A 22,894-nucleotide genomic window follows, 5' to 3' on the forward strand; every position below is an offset into this window, starting at 1 on the left:
CGCTGCAACCACACTTAGTGGAGGTGTGGTTGAGGCTGTAGCTCCCCAAAGGAAGAGGGGGAGGCCACTTGGTTCGATTGACACTCACAAGGAAGAAGAGGATGAGTAAGCTAGGCACAAACCGATCAATGTAGAGAATCTCTCTCATGAGATTGTCTCTGATTATAGTTATGTCATGAATCAATACTGGAGGACGCTTCGATGTTTGAAATGATTCCAGAGAACAAAGAAATCTCAATAGATTATGAGAGTGCGTATGAGTTGATAGAAAGATCTTCCATACACATTGATGATGTATTTGCATACACTGTTGCTCAAGAAATCATAGAGCACGATGATATCGAACCACGCTCTGTTGCAGAATGCCAACAAAGAGCAGATTGGCCTAAATGGAAAGAAGCAATCCAGGTAGAACTAGATTCTCTGGCAAAGAGACAAGTATTTGGTCCGGTAGTGCTAACCCCACCAAGTGTAAAGCCTGTAGGACATAAATGGGTCTTTGTCAGAAAGCGTAATGAGAAGAATGAAGTCCTGAGGTACAAGGTTTCTCACAATGCCCTAGAATTGACTACGAGGAGACATACTCTCCCGTAATGGACTTTATAACGTTCCGCTATCTAGTTAGATTGGTAGTTTCCGAAGGACTGGAAATGCAGCTCATGGATGTGGTTACTGCATATCTCTATGGGGATCTTGATTTAGAGATATATATGAAAGTGCCTGATGGCCTAACATTACCCAAGTCAAGTGACTAGCTCTAAACCACGGAGTGCGTTTGCAATTAGGTTGAAACGCTCCCTTTACGGATTGAAATAATCCGGGTGGATGTGGTATACCCGTCTAAGTGACTTCTTGATTGGGAAGAGATATAAGAACGATGAATTATGCCCCTGCGTATTCATAAAGAAAACAAGTTCCGGATTTGCAATTGTAGCTGTATATGTCGATGATATGAACATAATAGGTACTCTTGATGAAATAAGAGAAACCGCGAGCTACTTGAAATCCGAATTTGAGATGAAGGATCTTGGGAAAACTCGATTCTGTCTAGGCCTTGAACTAGAACAACGAGTTTGTGGAATACTAATCCACCAGTCTGCATATGTCCAAAAGATGCTCAGGCGATTTAACATGGACAAAGCGCATCCTGCTAGCACTCCCATGATCGGTCGAAGTTTGGATGCAAGGAAAGATCCATTTCGTCCAAAAGGAAGATGACGAAGAGGTGTTGGGAGCTGAAATTCCCTATCTAAGTGCAACAGGTGCATTATTGTACTTAGCCCAATGTACTCAACCAGACATTGCATTCTCAGTGAATTTGTTAGCTAGATTTAAGCTCAGCGCCAACGCAGCGTCACTGGAATGGTATCAAGAACATTTTCCGATACCTAAAAGGAACCATTGACTTGGGACTATTCTTTCCCTACAGAGAGACAAGAGGGACCGCAGATGGAACTGCAATCCTTAAAGGAAATGTTAATGGCGAAAGCGCCACTCACTACACCGAAACGCCAAATGACGTTTTGGTTGGTTTTGCTGATGCTGGGTACCTCTCTGACCTACATAAAGGTCGTTCCCAAACTGGTTATGTATTTACCATTGGGAACACAACGATATATTGGAGATTAACCAAGCAAACCCTTGTGGCTACCTCCTCGAACCACTCAGAGATCATTGCTCTACATGAGGCGGTTCGTGAGTGTGTATGGTTAAGAGCTATCATTACACATATTCGAGGGACTAGTGGTTTGAGTTCTACCACTGAAGAGCCTACTTGCATTTATGAAGATAATGCAGCTTGCATCGAACAGATGAACCTAGGATCTATCAAGGGTGATAATACGAAACACATATCGCCAAAGTTTTTCTACAATCAGCAACAACAGACCCTCCTCAAGATTCAAGTGAATCAAGTAAGGTCTGAGGAGAATGGGGCAGATTTGTTCACCAAATCATTGCCTAAGGCCATATTTGAGAAACATATGAAAAGCATAAGAATACGAAGACTTTCCAAGCTCCCTTGATTAATGTAAGAATCAGGGGGAGGTGTAGACGTCAGGGGGAGTCTAACACACACATGTCATCCTCAAATGTAAAAGGTGCGTTGTGCTCTTTTCCTTCGACCAAGGTGTATTTTTTGTCCCACAGGGTTTTTATTGTTACTTGGCAAGGTTTTTAGTGAGGCAACAACCCATGCACCATTTTGTCTTTGACTTGGCACAAGGGGGAGTGTTAAAGGAAAAACACATTATGTGTCTTCGTCAAAGAAACAGACGAAGAAGGAATCAAGGAATTGCAATCACATCATAATCAGTATTTACTATCATTATTGTAATTGATGTTAATCGATATTTCCATTGTAATTCCATCCCTATATAAAGGGGCTATGAAATAAAATGAGTAGACCAATTCCAATTGTCATTTTACTTTTACAAAAAATACTTAATTGGGTATTAGGGAAGTGCTTATTAGAGTCTTTATGGATAAAGGGAATTAATTAAAAAAAACTTAACGGGGTAAGTGGGGTGAATGACCTTAGAATTAGGATAAATGCACAAAATAAACCCCATCTCACTCATCCCTAATGTCAATGAGATTGAATCGGTAATCTTTATGATGTTAGTTATATCAGCATGTCACGCTCATAGAAATTCTCTTTTCATAAAAAAAAAAAAAAAAACTTGAATTATCAAAATTAGGGAAGTCACTCTCAAATTGTTGTTCATAGTCTATTTTCACTAAAGACTTTTTGAGGATGCATGAAATTAGTAAACTCTAAAAAATATGAACTCGGTAAACTCATTCATGAATATGAAGATACATATATATCGGGGTAGGTACGTAATGGTGGACCCAAAATTTTATTTATATGGAGGCAAAATGCTTAGGCCATCTCCCACGGTAGGCCATAATCTCATTTATGACCTAAAACTTCCTCCCACCGTAGGCTATTTCCCAAAGACCAAGAAAAATATTTGGCCTATCTAAATTTTGTAGGCCAATTTTGGGCTCAGTTTTGGTAAGCCAAATGGTGGGGCCTACTGATTTTTTATTTTATTTCTTTAAGAACATGAATTTTACATTTAAGAAAAATCATTTTTTCTATATACATGGGTTATTTTTTTTTTTTTTGAATAAATACATGGGTTATTTATAATGTTACTAAATATAAAAACTACATCATTCTAATTATCTTGTTTTTTTTTTTTTTTGATCAAAGTAGAGAAACTTTATTGATATAACAACTTACATCAATGAGTACATAGTGGCCTCGTTAAACCTCACCACAAAAGTAAGGAAGAGTACCACACTCCATTACAAAACACTGAAAACCAACAAACTATACTACACTGGTACTGAAAGTCAAAAGGTTCAACGACGATGGGTGAATTGGAAAGCCAGTCGAGTTAGTAAGGCCCGATAAAGCAGCATTGACGAGGATGGGTTCAAACCACAATAGAAAGCTATTGGGCGGGCCATCCACGGATCCCCCGGAGAACTCAACACAGGCTGGAAGAAATGCTCGGCCAAAAGCCGGCAGAGGACCTGAAAACCCAAAACCAGCAGCCCAATCCAAACCAAAACGTCGGAACCATGACACAAACCCTAACTCGAAAGAGAAGGGACTTATTTGAAATACCCAAACACTGCAAGAAACTAAAACTAAAACAAACACACCAAAACCAAACTAAACAGTAGCCCACAACCAACAGTAAGGCCCCAACAGAGAACTGGCCCAACCACCACCACACCCATAAGGCCCAACAAACACACCCCAGGAGGATCCGGCACCGTGATCCACCAAGGCAGCACGGTGATCCACCAAGGCAGCAACCGGCAAATCGAGTCCCGCCGGCAAATCACACACGCCAGAGATCCCCAACCACCCTCGCCCGACCTCCCTCCCTGAACACGACAGCCACAGCCCCATCCCAGACGCAACACCACCAACCCCGTCGCTTCACACCAGCATCAGATCCCCAGCACCACCAATCAGTCGCAAACGCCCCCCAAACCGACAACGATCCGACGCTGGAGACAAACCACAGCCTCGCCGCGCCACAGATGCAGGAGCAGCCGTCGAAGACCCGAGGAGGGAAGAAGAAACGCAGCAGATCAGGCCCGATCTGTCCCGCCCGTCGACAAACCCACGTCCGCTAACCCTGAGCCAATCCCACGCCAGAGGACCATGCTGTAGCCCGGGCCGGAACGCAGCGGCAGGGAGCCGGCGGCGTTCGGCCGGGAGAGGACGCACACAAAGACTCTCTCTCTCTCCTTTTCGCCGCGCGTGAGGCACGTTCTCTACCTAAACCCCTACCCTGGGTTGTGTCCTAATTATCTTGTTGAGATCTTCAATATGAGCTCAATATTTGATATGTTTAAAATTTTTAAAATAAATGTGTAATCATTAATTTTTATGATATACTTATTTCCATTTAATTAAATCGACTAGTTTTATTAACGCAAATGTAAACATTAATCAACTGCTTCAAGATATTTGATTTGATTTTTGTCATTTTCAAATTATAGCCGTTGGTTATGAAGATATTTGATTTTTGGCTTACGAAATTTAACCTACGGTGACAGCACTGTTTTTTGTTGGTAGGCTAAAAAAGCATATTAAAGGGAATATTCTGTTTTTGGTAGGCTAAAACCATTTGACTTTTGGCCTACCATGGGAGATGCTCTTATATGAGCCAAATCGGATCGGATCGAAGGTGAGGGAGAAAACATTAGCTTTTAAAGAGAACTCAAGTTATTATAGAGTATGCTTTACTTAATAAAAGAAAGAGGGCAGCAGCCCTCACTGGTCTCTATGCAGATCCGCTAGTGATGGTACCCATGAAAAACATGTATCTACATGCATTAATGGTAAATAAAAGTTAAACGCATTGAACTTAAAACTTGACTATTATTCCTCATCACATATTCAGGCCAATTACAATCAATGGGAGGCATTATATACAAAATCAAAACAACGATTAATTACAAGAAAAAAGGGTTGATGGGGACAAAAAGGCCCTGATCTCAATCAGTCTCCAACATCAGGTATTTTCGTGTAACACTTTGAAGTTAAATTCTTTCTTTTCTTTGAAATTATCGTTAGATATAAATGCATCCTTTTTGTTAGCTAATGTACATTTGCAAAATTGAAATTTCTAAATTGTTTGACTGGTTAGTTATCAAACTTCATTTTTACTCGGTAAAATAGTTATTTTTTTCCCGGACTTTTTTTATGTTTGTCAATTTACCCTTAATTTTGATTAGTGGCACCCTCATTTTTCAAATTCTACCTATTTACCCCAAATCGTCAATCTGAGATTAATTTTTATGTAATTTCGTCCAAATTTCTTGTCAAGTTCAACTCACATTTAAAATTTTCAAACAACATTGTTGAGTAAATTTCTGAAAAGATAGGACCAATCGAAATTTCCCTTCCACGAGCGGCATTTAAGAATTAAGATAAGGAACCAAAACTTGATTGCTAGCAAAGTATAGATTTGGCAGATAATTACCTTCTTGTCTTTGTCATTACTTTAAGAATGCCCTTCCTTCCTTGACAAAAGGTTCTTTTTCTTTTCTCCCATGACTATTTTCGGTCCGTGCATTTATTTGCAACACTTTCCTTTTCCATATGATTTGATTTCACAGTCCCTTCCTTTTGGAGGCGGCACGCAATTGACGATAAACGTAATGATCTCTTCCAGCTGTCGCTTTCCTCGCCACTATATATACATTCTCAGTCTCCATTCCATTCACCTAGATAAACCAGAGCACAAGAGAAAGAAGAAGCAGAGATGGAGGGAATAGAGCACAGGACGGTCAAAGTCAACGGGATCAACATGCACGTAGCCGAGAAGGGTCAAGGCCCGGTGATCCTCTTCATCCACGGCTTCCCGGAGCTGTGGTACACCTGGAGGCACCAAATCCAGGCCTTGGCCTCGCTCGGCTACCGAGCCGTGGCGCCGGACCTCCGCGGCTACGGCGACACGGACGCGCCCGCCGACCCGTCTAGCTACACGTACTTCCACGTGGTGGGTGATCTGGTGGCGCTGTTGGACGCCGTAGCCGCGGATCAGGAGAAGGTGTTCGTGGTCGGGCACGACTGGGGTGCGCTCATCGCTTGGTATTTTTGCCTGTTTCGGCCGGACCGGGTTAAGGCTCTGGTCAACATGAGCGTGGCGTTCACTCCTAGAAATCCTCAGAGGAAGACTCTTGAAACCTTGAGAGCTGTTTATGGGGATGACTATTACATGTGCAGATTTCAGGTTCTTCTTCTTCCTCCTCCCTCCTTGATTTTTTTTTTGTTTTATCTAATTAATTTGAGCCACATAATTCCTATCTTTTCGAAGTATCATTGCTTTTGATTCATGTACATAATGCTACAGTGAAGAATTTAACTTTTTTTTTCTTTTTACTTATTTATTTATTTATTTATTTATTTATTTATTTAATGAAAAATGAGAACTAGATCGATTTAGGGAGGTTGTAACGCATTTTGGATAATTATTCAGAAATTTAAGCATGAAGTTGCTTCAGAAAGACAGAAATCTTGCTCTGTTTCATTACTCGTCTGCGATAAAATGTGATAGATGATGCACTTTTGATAATTCTCGTTCTACTTTAATCTAGATCTGATGATTTTCTGTTGCTGGTTATTTTAATCTCTAGTCAACCTAAGTACAAGCTTCTGGTGTTCTAAGTGAATTGTTTATTGAAATCTTTGATTAATTGTTTGGTGATTGAAAGTGACCGTAATGAATCTGGACCCACTACACTTTATTTAGTGATTGTCATCATCAGGAGGATAACAATTATTGTTGCTGAGCGGAGCTTATCGAACAAAAAAAAAAAAAAAAAAATTATTGTTGCTGGGGCCTGGTTTGGGTTTGGTTCCTCTACTTTTTTTTTTAATTTTTGGGCAAGAGTTCCTCTACTCTCTTTAGTAACCACTTTTATCTTGGATGTTCTCTATTTTGGGACCGAGGAAGACACATGAGAAATCAATTGATAAATAATGGGTAGAGACCCACCTTTCAACACTGAAATGTCATTTTCCATCACGTTGCAGTTGATTATAATCTTTTTGGGTTGTGATTTGAAGACTAAAATGTTAATTATTGAGTTTGATGGTATCAATTGGAATATGATAGACAATTTTGTACTCATGTTTTAGGAACCAGGAGAGATTGAAGCTGAGTTTGCCCAGATTGGTACTGCAAGAGTTATGAAGGAATTTCTAACATATCGCCATCCTGGTCCACTTTTCCTGCCTAAAGGTAAAGGCTTTGGACATCCCCCAGATGCTCCAATTCCCTTGCCAAGTTGGTTGTCTGAGGATGATGTTAACTACTATGCCAGCTTCTTCGAGAAGACGGGATTCACTGGTGGCATAAATTACTATCGAAACTTGGATCGGTATGAATTTATACTTGCTGCTGATTTACTGAGATAGAGTTATCTTTGGTGTCCAAATTCCAATGCAAACCATGTTAATTGTTTGTTTCCATTCCTCGCCGCCCTTAATTGAATGCAGAAACTGGGAACTGACGGCACCCTGGACTGGGGCTCAAATAAAAGTTCCAGTTAAGTTCATTGTGGGGGACCAAGACCTAGTTTATAATTCAGTAGGCGGCAAGGATTTCATACACAAAGGTGGTTTGAAGAAGTATGTGCCGTTTCTAGAAGAGGTAGTCGTAATGGAAGGAGTTGCCCATTTTATCAACGAAGAAAGGCCTAAAGAAATTAGTGTACACATCCATGACTTCATCAAGAAATTCTAGTGATGATTGAGATATGCATTTCATTTCCCTGTGTTGTGTGTTGTCACTGTTGTGTGGTGTGTCTTGTACTCCGACTGGTGTTTCTATTGTGCATTTCTTGCCTGGTGCTTAATTGCTAGCTGTTGCGGTCAATTTCATACCATTCCTCGACTTGTTCTTACAGTTGTTTGTGTCTCGGTAATAATCGAATATATAATTTGGCATTTCATTTGTGTAACTTGTGTGATACATCTCTGATCTCTCACTAGGTTCGATCTGCTTTGTTGATAACCGAAATTCTGAAATGTCAATCGAGCTTAGGTGTAGAGAAACTCAGCCATATATATGTAGAATCAAAACTAACAATCTCAACATCACCATTTCCTATTTTCACTCGCCTTTCAACATCCATTGTGCTAAATCGTTGAAATCTTTCGGCTAAATATTGTGATTGTTTCCTTTTGTATGAGTATTAAAGTAAAAGGCTACAAACGATAAGTAGTAGCACAGTCCAGGGCTACTACATGATTCCTCATTTGCCATAAGACCAACTTCACCCAAGTCCATGGCTCTGAATCCAATTAATCAATAGTCAGCTTTTCACCGGCTCGAGAAATACAGAAATCCATCTGTGGCTATAGCCTTTCTTTGTGTCCTAAGAGCGAGAACTGTGGAGACAACCAAAAATGTCTGAGATGTTATCTACGACGATCCGGCTTTCCTGATTACATGCAATCTGCCTATCTCAACGTGCCAAGCAGCAACACAGCATAGCATATTACAAGCCATTCCATAGCCGAATCTCAACGGCAGAACCTCTGATATCTCAATTCTGTTTGTTACACTTCCTAGGTAGTAATCTTGTCATTCAACTTTGCAATTAGGATTACTGAGTACTGTATAATGTTTATTACGACTCTGAAATGTTGGTTTTTTTATAGGAATACTTTACATATTTTCTTTATCTTTGTTATGAGTTTATAATCCTCAATCTTTTTTTTATTTCTTTTTCAGAAAAACAAATCACAAGTTAAAGCCATGAGGCCGGGTGTCATGGGCCAACTTTGCGATGTGCAAAGAGGACCGCGCGGCACTTGCAAGTAAGTAAGTCAGCCAAACTATGCCGACTAGGAACCCCTCCCTAAAGAGCATATCGGACTTACATGAACATGACAGAAGGAAACATGAAAAAGATCGAGGAGACTAAATGCTAAATAAAATAAATTATATAATTTGTAAATTACCAAAACATCCCTAGCACACAAGTAAACCAACCAAATGCTTGACTAATGACCCTGGACATGGTTGCTTGTGGCATTACAAGTGCAGCCCCTAACATCCTCCCCCACTTAAGTTGTCAGCAGTCTCGACGACGGCTTTGATCTTGAAGTCTTCAATCTTCTGCTGGAACTTCTTCTTCAGGGCTTCAGCATTCTCCCAACTGGTTTCTTCATCTCCAAGACCCTTCCACTTAACCAGGAACTGCTGGCATGGGCGCTTTGACACTCTGATCACTCTCTCTGCTAGGATCTCCTCCACTTCTTTCGGCTTGGGTGGTCTGATGTCGACGTGCTCTCGAACAGGCTGGTTGCGTGCTTGATCTTCATGGTCTGGCTGGTGCGGCTTGAGGTTGCTGACGTGAAAGACAGGGTGAACTCTCATCCAGGCAGGAATATCGACTTTGTAGGAACATTTCCCCACTTTCGAAACGATGGGGAGCGGTCCTCCATACTTCCTGAATAGTCGTTTATCTCTAGAGCGCAGGAACCTGAGTTGTTCCGGGAGCAGCTTGACAAGGACGATGTCTCCTGCTTTAAACTCCCTGGGCTTACGGCCTTGATCTGCCCACTTCTTCATTCTCCCCACCGCTTTCTCTAGGTAGGCTTGAGCAATCTCGGCATTGGTTTTCCACTCTTTTGTGAAGTTGAAAGCACGCGGATTCGCCCCTTAGTAGACTTCTTGCACAGTATGAGGCAAGAGAGGCTGTTGGCCAGTGAAAATTTCTAAAGCACTCTTGTTGGTGGATGAGCTCTTCTTCGAGTTGAAACAAAATTGTGCAACATCTAGCAATTGCGCCCAATTCTGTTGATTGGCATGAACGAAATGGCGCAAGTATTCCTCCAACATCACATTGAACCTTTCTGTTTGCCCATCAGTCTGTGGATGATAACTTGAAGATATGTTGAGCTCAAACCCGAGCAGCTTGAATAGCTCGGTCCAGAATGTCCCCGTGAACCTAGTGTCCCGATCGCTGACAATGTTCTGAGGCACACCCCAATACTTCACCACATGCTTGAAGAAGAGGCTTGCTGTGTCTTCTGCCGAGCAATACTTTGGGGTTGGCACAAATGTGGCATACTTCAAAAACCTGTCAACCACCACCAGGATGCCTGATAAGTCTCCCACCTTCGGGAGGTTAGTAATAAAGTCAAGGGAGACACTCTCCCACGGGCGAGTCGGAATATACAGTGGTTCCAATAGCCCTGGAGTCTTTTGACGCTCAATCTTGTCTTGCTGGCATATTAAGCAAGTCTTGGTGTAATCCGTGACATCGTCCCGCATCTGGGGCCAATAGTAACCCTACTTGAGAAGTGCGTGGGTTATCTGTCATCCAGTGTGACCTGCCCACAGGGTGTCGTGACACTGCCTCATGAGCATTCTTCGTAGTCCGTCAGCTTGCGGAACAAACACTCGTCCTCCTTTGGCCATCAATATGCCATCCACCATCCAAAACCGACGGCTCTTTCCTTCCTTCACCATTTTTATGAGGGATTGCTCCATGGGATCATTCTCCAAACTCTCCTTGATACGTTGCTTGATGTCTGTGGCAATGATACTGCTCGACAAAGCGGCCAACACCTTGAGGGTGGCAAGGTCGGCCTTGAGACGTAGAGCATCAGCAACTTGGTTTGTGTGCCCAGCCTTGTGTTCGAACTGGAAGTCGAACTCTGCGAGAAACTCTTGCCATTGAGCTTGCTTTTGAGTTAACTTTGGCTGGGTCAGAAAGTGGCTGACGACAGAATTGTCTGTCTTCACAGGGAACGTTGACCCCAACAAATAGTGTCGCCACGTCCTCAAACAGTGAATTACAGCTAGCAACTCTTTCTCTTGAGCCGTGTACTTCCTCTAAGCTTCCGAGAGTTTATGGCTTTCATACGCAATAGGATGCCCCCATTGCAGCAGGACACCTCTTAAGGCGAAGTCAGACGCATTTGTCTGGACTTCAATGGCTGATTCAGGTCTGGTAAGGCAAGGACCGGATCTTCCATCACTGCCTTCTTCAAATTTTGAAAGGCCTTCTCACAATCACTACTCCAGTCCCATGTCACTCCCTTCTTTAAGAGCTCAGTTAAGGGGGTTGTCTTCTTTGAGTAGTTCTCAATGAAACGTCGGTAATAATTAGCCAGCCCAAGAAAAGAACGTAGCTCTTTCACATTCTTTGGGTTTCGCCACTCCTTTATGGCTTCTACTTTCTCCATATCCATCCTGATTTGACCCCTTTCAATAACGTGACCTAGAAACTTGATGGTCACTTGTGCAAAGGAGCACCTTTCGCGCTTGACATACAACTGATTGTCCCTCAACCGTTGGAACACCAGCTTCAGGTGCTCTACGTGTTCTTCTAGGGTAGAGCTGTACACCACAATGTCATCCAGATAGACCACCACGAACTTGTCTAAGTACTCATGGAAGACTTGGTTCATCAAAGTGCAAAATGTGGCTAGCGCGTTGGTCAAACCGAACGGCATTACCAGGAACTCAAAGGCGCCATAACGGGTGACGCACGCGGTCTTGGGTTCATCGCCTTCTGCAATGCGAACTTGATAGTACCCCGAGCGGAGGTCTAGCTTTGTGAAATACTTGGCACCACTGAGTTGGTCAAACAGATCTGCAATAAGAGGAATCGGGTACTTGTTGCGCACAGTTACTTTGTTGAGAGCCCGATAGTCCACACACAATCTCCAACTTCCATCGTGCTTCTTTTGAAACAGCACGGGCGGACCAAAGGGGGCTTTAGATGGCCTAATGAATCCTGCCTTGAGCAGGTCTTCGAGCTGCTTTCGAAGGTCCGCCAGTTCTGGAGGAGCCATTCTGTAAGGTGCCTTTGCAGGTGGTTTGGCCCCCGGAAGCAGTTCGATCTCATGGTCCACACTCCTCTTTGGAGGTAATTCTTTGGGAAGTTCAGGTGGCATCACATCTACATATCTCTCCAATACCCCCTCAATCTCCTTCGGAATCACTTCTCCTTTAGTCTCATCCCTTATCAGGGGAACGACTACATAGGTAGGCTCATGACGCTTCACGCCTTTCTTGAACTGGAGGGCGGAAAAGAGACGAGGTTCACTTGGTTGTTCGAGTCTTGCTGGAACCACACATGACCTTTCTCCCATAATTGGGCACTAGGAATGGGAATAGCTTTGTTCGCCAACAAGAACTGCATCCCCAATATGACATCAAAGTCGTCCATCTGAACAACTATGAGGTCGGTCTTTCCTTGCCAGTGACCCAACTTGAGTGATACCCCTTGAGATAGTCCAGTTGTGGGTGAGGCCTTAGAGTTCACAGCTTTCATGCGGCCAACATCCTTCTCCAACTTCAGCCCCAACCTCTGTGCTTCAGTTTTTGACACAAAGTTATGAGTGGTCCCTGTGTCAACCATCACACTCTTGGCTATTTTCCCATTAATACTACCATCTATGAACATCAAACCTTTAGCTTGGGACTTCTTAGGTGATTGTGGTCACTTCTCCACCGCACCCAAGAATCTCAAAGCTCCCATGTGACTAGGTTCCTCCTCTGGCTCTTGCTGATCCTTCATTTCTTTCGATTAAATATGAGCCTGTAGGGCAGAGAGGATAGTCTTATGAGGGCATTCATTCACTCTATGAGGTCCTTTGCATAAGAAGCATGCTAGTGGCTTTGGAGCATAGCCTGAGGGATTAAAAGGTCGAGGGGCGAAGACCCTTGTCGAGGCAGCAGACTTGGACGTTGCCGTGTCCCTCGCATTCGCTGCTCTCCTGTCCCCTCCTCCTGAGTTGGAAAATTTGGACTCCGCTCCCCCACTTCTACTCGGTCCAGGCCTTATATTTCTGTTGACATTCGCATTCGAAAACGGCTGAGTCTTAGTAGAGTTCTCTTCGAATGTGTAGTCCGTCAACCTTTCAGCAGCAGCCTGTGTGGAGGCCAAATCTTGGACCCTTTGCCGTTGAAGTTCTGTCCTCGCCCATGGCTTTAAGCCTTCAAGGAAATAGAACAACCGACCCTTCTCTAACATGTCCGGGATGTCAAGCATGAGCACAGAGAACTTGTACACAAAATCTCGGATGTTGTTGGTGTGCTTGAGCTCCCTTAGTTGTCGTCTAGCAATGTACTCTATATTCTCAGGGAAGAATTGAGCTTTGAACTCCTACTTAAGATCCTCCCAAGTGTCAGCGGTGCATACCCCTCTTTGTATAGTTTAGCATCTCCCGACAAATACATTGTCGCCATGTTCACCTTCATCTCTTCCGAATCTGGCTTCACTGCTCGGAAGTATTGCTCCATATCAAATAAGTAGTTCTTAAGCTCCTTGGCATCTCGCGCCCCTCCAAAAGCTTGAGGTTCCGGTATCTTTACCTTCCTGTAGTCCGTCACATGTTAGTTTCCCATTGCACGAATGGTCAGGTTGAGCTTGGTATTCATCTCCACCAGCTCGTTTCTGAAAGCATCAACGGTGGCTCGGACATCTTCTGCTATATTGTCCACGGTGACCTGGAGTGTGTCAAGGGCATCACTCATCGCCCCCATTTGCTCGTTCGGAACGGGAGCTTCTTCCTCATTTCTCTCCCTTCCGCTTCCTTGAGTTTTACATTTTTCAAGGGCCACAACTCGGTCCTTTAGGCTCTCCACCTCTGTTATCCGCGCTGCCAACCCATCTAGGTCGACGCGGTCCAACATATTAGTGATATCAATCAATCTGTCCGGCATCCCCGCAAGTTCTCCGAGTTGTTGGTCATACCAATCGAATCTTTGTTGGTTTGTCATTTTGCATGTCATCGTAGTGAGCTTTCTTGAGCCGAGTTGGCTCTAATACCAACTGTCAGGAGCCAACTTTGCGATGCGCAAAGAGGACCGCACGGCACTTGCAAGTAAGCAAGTCAGCCAAGTGAGTACTTTGCAAGGAACAATGAAAACCACATGATATTAAAAAGGTGCTAGCGGCAAGCAAGAACACAATTGTATAAATGTTTGGCAACCACGAAGAACAAATGAATAATCGAAAGGAAAGATCAAGGAGCAATCTCACGGGACACAGATGATTGAATAATTCCACTTTTATTGATGGTAAGACGGTAAGGGAGGCAAAAGTACATGTGCTTACCTATACTAGTTCTGTAGTCCAAACTATGCCAACTACGAACCCCTCCCTAAAGAGCATATCGGACTTACATGAACATGGTAGGAGGAAACATGAAAAAGGCCGAGGAGACTAAATGCTAAATAAAATAAATTACATAATTTGTAAATTACCAAAACATCCCTAGCACACAAGCAAACCAACCAAAGGCTTGACTAACAACCCTGGACAAGGTTGCTTGTGGCATTACAAGTGCGGCCCCTAACACCGGGCAACCAGCACTAAATTGGTCAAATTGATCAAACTTGAAAGTTGGTAATGGATTTAAAGAAAGACTAGCTTTCCAACTTCTAGATCCAATTACGGAATGACAGAGATTTGGAAGAGAATCTGCTGTGGAATTTGATTCTCTGAGTACATGAGTAAAGAAATTTCTTCAAAGTAGTTCCTTGGGTGGAAAATATATATCCCGAATGACGGTCTTTAATTTCCACGGGATGCTACAAATGTCATTAACACAATCTATGAGGAGCTTTGAATCACCTTCCACCAAAACTTACTTGAGACATTTCTCCTTTTTAGCTTTGATCAGAGCTTTCTTCAAGACAAGGCCTGCCGTAAGAGAAACAGACGAAGTCCCAACATTTCTAACACCAGCAACAAGAGTAGTACAATAATGATTGCTGATAACAAAGCCAAGAGCAGCTTTATTTGAATTTTTAATAGAGCCTTCAAAGTTTATGAATTTACCTTATTTAACAGAGCCTTGCAATGAATTTCATAGTGAACAGAAGCATTCTTTAGGGACGGAGGTTGCTTAACTAACCAATATGGCACACAAAGCAGCAACAGAATAATAATATAATTTGACAGGTTTCTTTTGTCTAAAATTCTAAATATAAAGTCATTTCTCACATTCCAGAGTTGCCAGCAAGTTATAAAGATCTTCTCCAGGCAACATTTTTCTTATGGCTTGTTAATGAAGTTGTTCCTAAGCCAACTGATCAGGCTTCTATCATCACCTGGGACAAACGAAGAGATGTTTTTCTCCATACTTCTGTGGTAACGCAAGAGCAAAAGAAAATTTGCTGATCGATTCATGATTAGAATTACACATGTAGGATCAATATGATAGTTAAACAGTATTGATCATTTTGTTTTTGCCTTTAAGTCTTCCTGATGATTAGCAACGAAGAAAAGACTGTCACTTTAGGAGGCATATTGAGTTTTCAATTTCATTGTAAAAAATGGAAAATAGTAGTTTGAGCATGATCATTTAAATCGTCGCATAAAAGCCAAGTAGCAAATTTTATCTACAGAAAACAAAAGAAAAAAAAGTCTTTGTCTACAGAAAATCTACCGTTAGAAATGAGACCATTATAACTTCATCCTCATAATCCTCAATAGTCCCTTGCAATGCTTCTCTTGGATATGTTTTTTTTTTTTGACAGAAAGAGGTCAGCCCATGATGAGAAGTTTTAAATACACACCCCTAATTACTTAATACACACTCCATACTTAATACGCCACTCATTTAATTTCTTATTCTAATATTTTACTAAATACACAACCTAAAGTACCTAAAATATCCTTAATCTCAAAAATCATGAAATATCCTATTATTTGACTATATTAAGGCTACTATTTAATATGATTAGTATATTCTAGTATATTAATTGATGTTTTGTAAATGACCATATTGATTATTTGTGTTAGTTATTAAGAAATCCATAAAGATTTATTATTGTTCACTTTAAATAGATGCATATAAATAGGTTTTGTATTATTTGAGTTCTCATCCACCAAACACCATGTTAATCACGTATAAAATTATGAGTTGAACATTTAACCAAAACTATATCAATAGTTTCTTCACAATGGCAGAACTACAAAGTTGTCATTAGAGGGGCTAAACAAATTAACAATTACAAAGTTTTTTCACCCGTGATGTTTTATATTAGAAAATAAATGGATTAATCATATCTCTTAGAAAAAAAAATTAACTAAAAAATTGGATCCGTTTTTAAAACATTTAATGTCATTGATTTAGAAATTCTAAATATTATGGTTTCTAACCTCATTTAATTACAATTTATATAAGGAAAAATTAAATTAGATAGAAACTTTATTCTTGTATTAAATTAGGAGGCCATGTATAGAAATTTGTTGTGTTTATCTAACAATTTATACATAAATAGTTTAATATAATGAAAATATGATAGATGTCTGTTTTGGTCATTTAACCTACCTACAAAATCTAATTTGAAATATAAAATAATAGGGATGTGTATTAAGTGATTAGGAGTGTGTATTTAAAATTTCTCGCCCATGATATTAATTCAACAAGCAGTACAAAAACGAAACACCCCTATGGGGTCGACAAAAAGAATCGTTCCTTAGGGAACCCTAAAAACCAATTCTAAAACTAGAATAAGACCCAGGAAACCCCTAGTACACCCACCTTTTAAGGAAAAGTACGCACCATTATTCCAAACAAAGATCAAAAACCTCCGAAGCAAAATAGTAAAATGAATCTTCAGAGGAGTTGATCCTTGCGACCTGTAAATAAAATTAAATAACATTTGGAGTTAGAAGGGGAGACTCCCCTTCCATAATACCTTCCTGTTCCACCCCATCCAATTCAGGGATCACCATGCCAATGGCTTTCTCTGCAGTATCAAACTCGCCAGCTTTATCCCTTTGACTCTTCCATTTACAAGGCTTCTTCACAAGCTCCTCCATCCCAATAGGTCGAGCAGATTTGGGTTTATTCTTGCTTCCGCAGGGATGCCCCAGTTTCTTTTTCTTAGGAGAAACAATAATTTTGTAATACCCCGAAAAATCCAAATTAATTTCCGTGGATTTTTAGAAATGATTTCACGATAGTGGGAGCGAGTACGAGGCTTGGAGAAGTTATGGAATTAGTTCGAACGATTAATTTTCGAAAACGAACGTTATTTAGGAGGTCTCAAAAAGTGACTTTTTATACATTGGGAATTTGGGAAAACTTCATTCATGAAAGTTGTAGAGCGCGTCGATACGAGTTCGTGGACATATGGAATGCGAAAATCGGAGTTCGTATGAGAAAGTTATAAGCGATTGAAAATCGGGAAAATTCTATAAATACAAAAAAAAGTTCCGGAAATTGCATTGGAGGACAGAAATTTCAGAAACCTATATTTTCTCCCCAATTCTCTCCCGAGCCCAGATTTGTTCCTCTCTCTTCCACCGGCCATATCTCCCTCCACAGACCTCCGATCGACTTGATTTCAAAAGTATTTTCATTCGCCTTGAAGTCAGTTAAAACTTCCTAGAAGACATCAAAGTGAGAAAAGAACCATGGAAGGTGCTAGGAGGCCGAGAAGCTGCACAGCTCGAGCTGGAATTCGCCCGATGCTGCTCTTCCTTCACCGGCCGATATCTCTCTCATCCAACCTCGAATCGAGTTGATTCCAAAAGGGATTTTGCTGGGCCTGAGCTATATTACAACTTTGTAGAAGACATCGAGGGGAAATAACCAACGTGGTAGCCGCTACAAGTCGAAGAACACGGTGCAGTCGAGCTGGAAATCACCTCCTTTCCCCACCGTCGTTCTCCCTCCTCCGGCCACCTTTTGCCGTGATTCTTGAGAGGATTCTGCACTTCTGAGGATGTAGATCATTTCCCCTAAGGTGGATTGCATCGATTTCATCTGTGGAGATCGAATTGGAACGAATTCAAAACTAGGGTTCTTCGGGTTTCAAACCTTATAAGGTAAAATTCTACTTTTTGGCTTATAATCTGACTTTGGTGTAGTTATGAAAGTTTCAATTCGAGTTAAGATGAAGAACTTTCGTGTTGGGAGTTTTGTCTAATTTTGACTTTGGATGGGTGGCGGTGCCGCCACTGTGATGGTGGTTTCCGGCGACCTCCGGCCACCCCAAGGACAGTTTCTGTCCATTTTTGTGTTCTACGTGTCGATACGATCGTTTGCATATATAATTCATAATTTTTGGATATCGTATGATTAAGTTATGAATTTTTAAGTTTCGATCGATTTCGATCGTTCGATTTGTGATCTGTGAAGATCAGACCGTCTGATGGAATGGTAGATTCGATATGTTGATCGTATGACTGTCCCGATGACTTTGTGTGGTCACGGGCGAAGATCCGACCGTTGGATCTTCATATAATTGAGAAACAGTGATTAGGGAGGCGATTCGTGAGAATCCGTCCGTCGGATTTTTGTATAAATTTGTGAAGATGTTAGTAAGGACGATTCAGGAAGATCCGACCGTTGGATCTTCGTGATGATTTTTGGAGGTTGATCCTAAAGGCGATCCGTGAGGATCCGACCGTTGGATCATCATTTAATTTCGATCCGACCGTTGGATTGTCGTTTGAGTATGTTTTTGAGTTGTTGGCTAAGTTAAGGTCATGTTTGACTAGGTGATTGACGGTCTTCCTTGGGTGAGCGGTTTCGGTGTGTATTGTGTTGAATTGAAGACGCAGCGGGAATATCGAGGTGAGTAAATCGCACATGGTTCATTCACGAACCGAAATTCGGTGATTTTATTTAATTGGGAAATTGTGGAAATTGTTTTATGAAAATAAATATTTGTTTTAAATTATATGGACTTGATCGACTACGGTCCATAGGTAAGTAAAATGTATTTAAACTATAAAAATGAATTTCGTTATTTTATTGCATGTGAACTATAGTTGGTATTAGTGGTCACTCTTGTGTGGGTGACTACGTATATATATATTTACGTGGAATATATATTGGATGGTGTGACATCGGGTGAAGTATTGATGTGATTTACTGAGTTATATTTTGAGCATTACCCTTTGGAATATGTGATTTATCTTAGATGTTGTGTTGTCTATGATAATGGGTAATTGAGTAAAGTGCGATAGTTGAGTCGTTGAGATGAATTAAATGAGGAGTCGAGTGAATTGAGGAAAGCAGTCATTCGTAAGGTGAACCTTGGCCCAGGTGACACTTTACGATACAGTTAGAGCTCTAGTCTGTCTGCCGTCATACTGCTTGGGGGATAAACGAGTTATCATATGCCCTTGGGTATGACATGACATACTGAATGGGGTGATTAATATAATTAATCATAAGCCTGTAAGTATGATATACTGAATGGGGTGATTAATATAATTAATCATAAGCCTGTAAGTATAATATACTGCATGGGATGATTTATATAAATAAATCATAAGCCTGTGAGTATATATTGAGTAAGAAGTTGTTTATTATTGAGTAGTCATGATGAGATGTGAGTTGATTGATGCTTGAAGTGATGTTGTACACTTCAATTCTTATGCAAAACAAAATTAAAATGTGCTTGAGTTGATTGTGTTACTTTAAATCGTGCAATCCTTTCATTTACTCATACGAGCTTTGCAAAAAGCTTACCGGGTTTGTATTGTTGCAATCCCGGTACACTATTCAAACGGTGTAGCGGGTAATCCTGCAGGTCAGGAGAATCAGGACGGTGATCGTGCGGGTTAGAGAATTTGTTTTAGTTTTACAGCAATTGTAATTGTGAGGTGAGTTATGCTCATTTGAGCCTTACAATATAATTTGGTGAGAGTGTGCTGTAATAAACAAATTTGAGATTTGGTTTATGTAATATCGAGCGATGTGAGGTGTGGTTGTTTTGAGAAAAAATTCAGGTTGTATTTATGTGAGTTGTATTAATTCATGTTTCGGATTTGGATTTGTTATTCAAAATCCGGGGCGTGACAAATTTTGCCATTTTTGTGCTGCAGCATCAAAGTAGTATTCTCATCCACCTGCAACTCAGTGGAGGGAAGAGCCAGATACCTTTTCCCAACCTTAGGGAGTTCGAAGATGGCCTTTCGTTTCGAGCCCACAGAGACCAAACTCGAATCCGGCCACCCCATCTTCATCTCCATTTTCTTCTCAGTCTTCTTAGGAACCGACACTTGCTGCACTGATATCATCTTAGGTAGAGTGGATGGTATCATTGATGCCCAATTCCTAAAACAATTAACCTCAGTCAACCCTGCCATGACCTTCCCAACGCATATAGGTACATCAGAATTCATAGGTGGGTTGAACTCCTCCTCATGCAAAGATGCATGGCCATCGACGACCCCCTGCATCCCATGCAATTAGGTATGCAGCCCAACCAACTCTGGGGCCATCACCACTGCCAAACCAGTATCAATCACGCTCTGGTGCACCAAGTTCAAACTCAAAGCAGCAACATAGCCCGCATCTGTCCCCGGAGCCTCCAGCGATAACCCGGCCATCGTAGCAGCCGGCGGCTTTTGCAGCAACTCCTCTTTCTCTTTTACTAGGAAACCGTCACAGCCCAGAACATCATGTTCAAACAAGCCACAATCCCTACATAAACCCTTCACTTTCTCGAAAATCAGGATGATCTCGAGTTCAACAGTGGACGAAAATTCAACCAGCATCCATGAACGGATCCGGCAACGAGTATCCAATATCACCCGGATCCTTTGCTGCTCCTCCCTACGATGGAGAGCCGTTTGATCAAAGCGAATAACCTGACCAATGGTTGAGCCGATTAGGGTTAGGGCAGCCTTATTGCGCAGGCCTACCGGTAAACCCTTCACCGCCACCCACGTCTCCAGGCTCCACAGTGGAACTGCCTCCACCGGTCCAACCCCATCATAACCACCCAACAGAAGCATCCTATTCCGATAGATCCACGGTCCACCATGGAGAGCACGATTTCTGTCAGCTTCACGCTCAAACTGGAAAAGGAAACGATCACCTGCATCTTGGATCGTCATCCCCGATTTGATTCTCCAAATGGAAGAGATTGTGCCTTTAAAACCAGGAAAGCGAGCTTTTGGTCCGAGAAGACGACCCACCATGTACCAGCGGTCATCCTACAGTGCCGCCGATCCAGCCAGGCCAAAAGAAACCCGAGCAGATCCATTAGCTCAGGCCATGATACAGGAGGAGGAATTCGCCATGATCTCCTACGTTGAGTTTTGGAAATTTTGTCGTAGAAGAAACTCCCACGAGAAACCCTAGCAAAGAGATGTGGCTAGGTCATCGATACCAAATTTTTATAGTTCTTTTGGATATGTTGGATGATGCTTAAAAAAATAATAATAATAAAGGGTTTTTGATCATTTACCTTAATTCTAGGGATTTTTTTTTCCCTTACACCACTCACTTTTTTTCCTACTTACCAATAAAGACTCTAATAAGGTCTTCCCTAATACCCAATTAAGTTTTTTTTTTTAATATACTTTTTTGCCCTAATCCATTTGTTACATAGAGTGAGAGAGAGAAGCCATAGGAGACTTTGCCAGAGTCCCGTCACCGGCCGCTGAACTCCAATTTTCGGTCGCCGGAATATGGTCGGTGGTTGCCGAAATCAAGTCACCGACGGCCAGAATTCGGTCATTCCGGTGACCGATCGCCGCCCACCAGAGTTCTCTAAAACCCTAGCCAGAGGTCCTCAAAGAGGTCGTCAGAGTTCTCATAGGTCACCAGAGAGGTTTATTGCCCATCAATAGAGGTCCAATAGACCTCTATTGGGGGGTAATAAAACTTTATGAAACCTCAAAGAGGTCGTCGGAGATTACATCAGTTCAAAACATTTATTGCCCCCCAATAAATCTTTATTACCCCGCAATAAAACTTTTTTTTTTCTTTTTTCTTTCCTTCTCATCCTTCTGCCGACAGTTCACCAAAAAAAAAATTGATTTGGGCACCCAGAAAATACTCTAGGCACCGAATTTGCGCAAACCATCCAGAAACCTGGTCGAACTTAGGTGCAACTGAGGGATTTAAGCTCGAGACCTTCCTGCCGAGGACGAAGATGATGACGGCGGTGCACGTCTGTCTCAGCCGTCAGATGATGCATCATCGGCTCCAACACAACTTGACTCAAACCCCTCACATGAACCCTACCCGGAAATCGAGCCTGTATCAAATCCGAACACTCTGTTGGACGACGAACTCGTGAATGGATAGTCCGAGCCTGTATCGGAACTGGAAATGCCGCTCAACGTTGAGCTTGTGAACGACTCATCAGAGGTGTCAGCTAGAGAGTTGCAGAAGCTCCGATGCGCTGCCTGGAGAAGATCGAATTCGTTCAGCTCCGCCTGAAACCAGAGATTCTTCTCAACTAAGGATGACGACAACGAGTAGATAGTGGCCTGAGATTCCTCAGTTTGTGTCCTCCTACTCCGATGAAGATGTTCGGCTCCAGTTTCGTCGTGTCTGGTCGACAGTCTCTTTTCTTTTGCGGGCATGCCAGCACCGTCGGGTGCAGTTGTCAGGGGTGTCCCTTGACCTGACTTCTTCAAGCGATTGCAGATGAGGAGAGCACCAACCTCGTCGCGGGAACTTTTGTGCCTCGTGGTGAGGACTTTGCAGTAGTTTCTTCTTGTCACACAATCGATACTCAATATTGTAGATTGAGCAGAGCGAAATCACCGGGAAGTGGGGAGAACGTGCTAAAGCGTGACTGTAGCTTGGCTGGATTGCTAGGGCGTTACCCTTGCTTGGCTGGTTCCGTAACCATTGTGGTCGCGGTACTACAGTCGGCTCCCGAGGAGTCTGGGACTGCGGCACGTTGACAAAAGGTTCGGTGGCACTGACAGTCGGCTCCCGAGGAGTCTGGGACTAGAGTGTGGTCACCTGTAAGAGGAGAAAAGGATTGGTTGCTCCTGAGAGGCTTGGATAATCGTAGAGATTAGTTGATGAATTCGCCGTTTGTTCTTCGTCGTAGCCTCCATATATAGGCTACTCTGTGAGTTATTGGTCCTCAGACAAGTGTAGAATACT

At 42.2% G+C, this 22,894-nt stretch overlaps 1 protein-coding gene across 1 annotated transcript; it reads left to right on the plus strand.

The window, feature by feature from the left end:
* Positions 1-5,583: 5,583 nt before the first annotated feature.
* LOC133712751 (uncharacterized) lies at positions 5,584-8,001 on the plus strand. Its single transcript, XM_062138855.1, has 3 exons — positions 5,584-6,269; positions 7,178-7,419; positions 7,538-8,001. The coding sequence occupies exons 1-3, from the start codon at positions 5,799-5,801 to the stop codon at positions 7,782-7,784; spliced, it is 960 nt and encodes a 319-aa protein (XP_061994839.1). The 5' UTR covers positions 5,584-5,798; the 3' UTR covers positions 7,785-8,001.
* The last annotated feature ends 14,893 nt before the right edge of the window (positions 8,002-22,894 follow it).

This window comes from Rosa rugosa, chromosome 5 (assembly GCF_958449725.1).
Source record: "Rosa rugosa chromosome 5, drRosRugo1.1, whole genome shotgun sequence".
NCBI lineage: Eukaryota > Viridiplantae > Streptophyta > Magnoliopsida > Rosales > Rosaceae > Rosa > Rosa rugosa.

Coding starts and splice junctions, on each gene's coding strand:
- LOC133712751 (XM_062138855.1), top strand. CDS start 5,799: ATGGAGGGAATAGAGCACAGGACGGTCAAAGTCAACGGGATCAACATG. Junction 6,270..7,177: donor ATTACATGTGCAGATTTCAG/GTTCTTCTTCTT, acceptor CTCATGTTTTAG/GAACCAGGAGAGATTGAAGC. Junction 7,420..7,537: donor TACTATCGAAACTTGGATCG/GTATGAATTTAT, acceptor AATTGAATGCAG/AAACTGGGAACTGACGGCAC.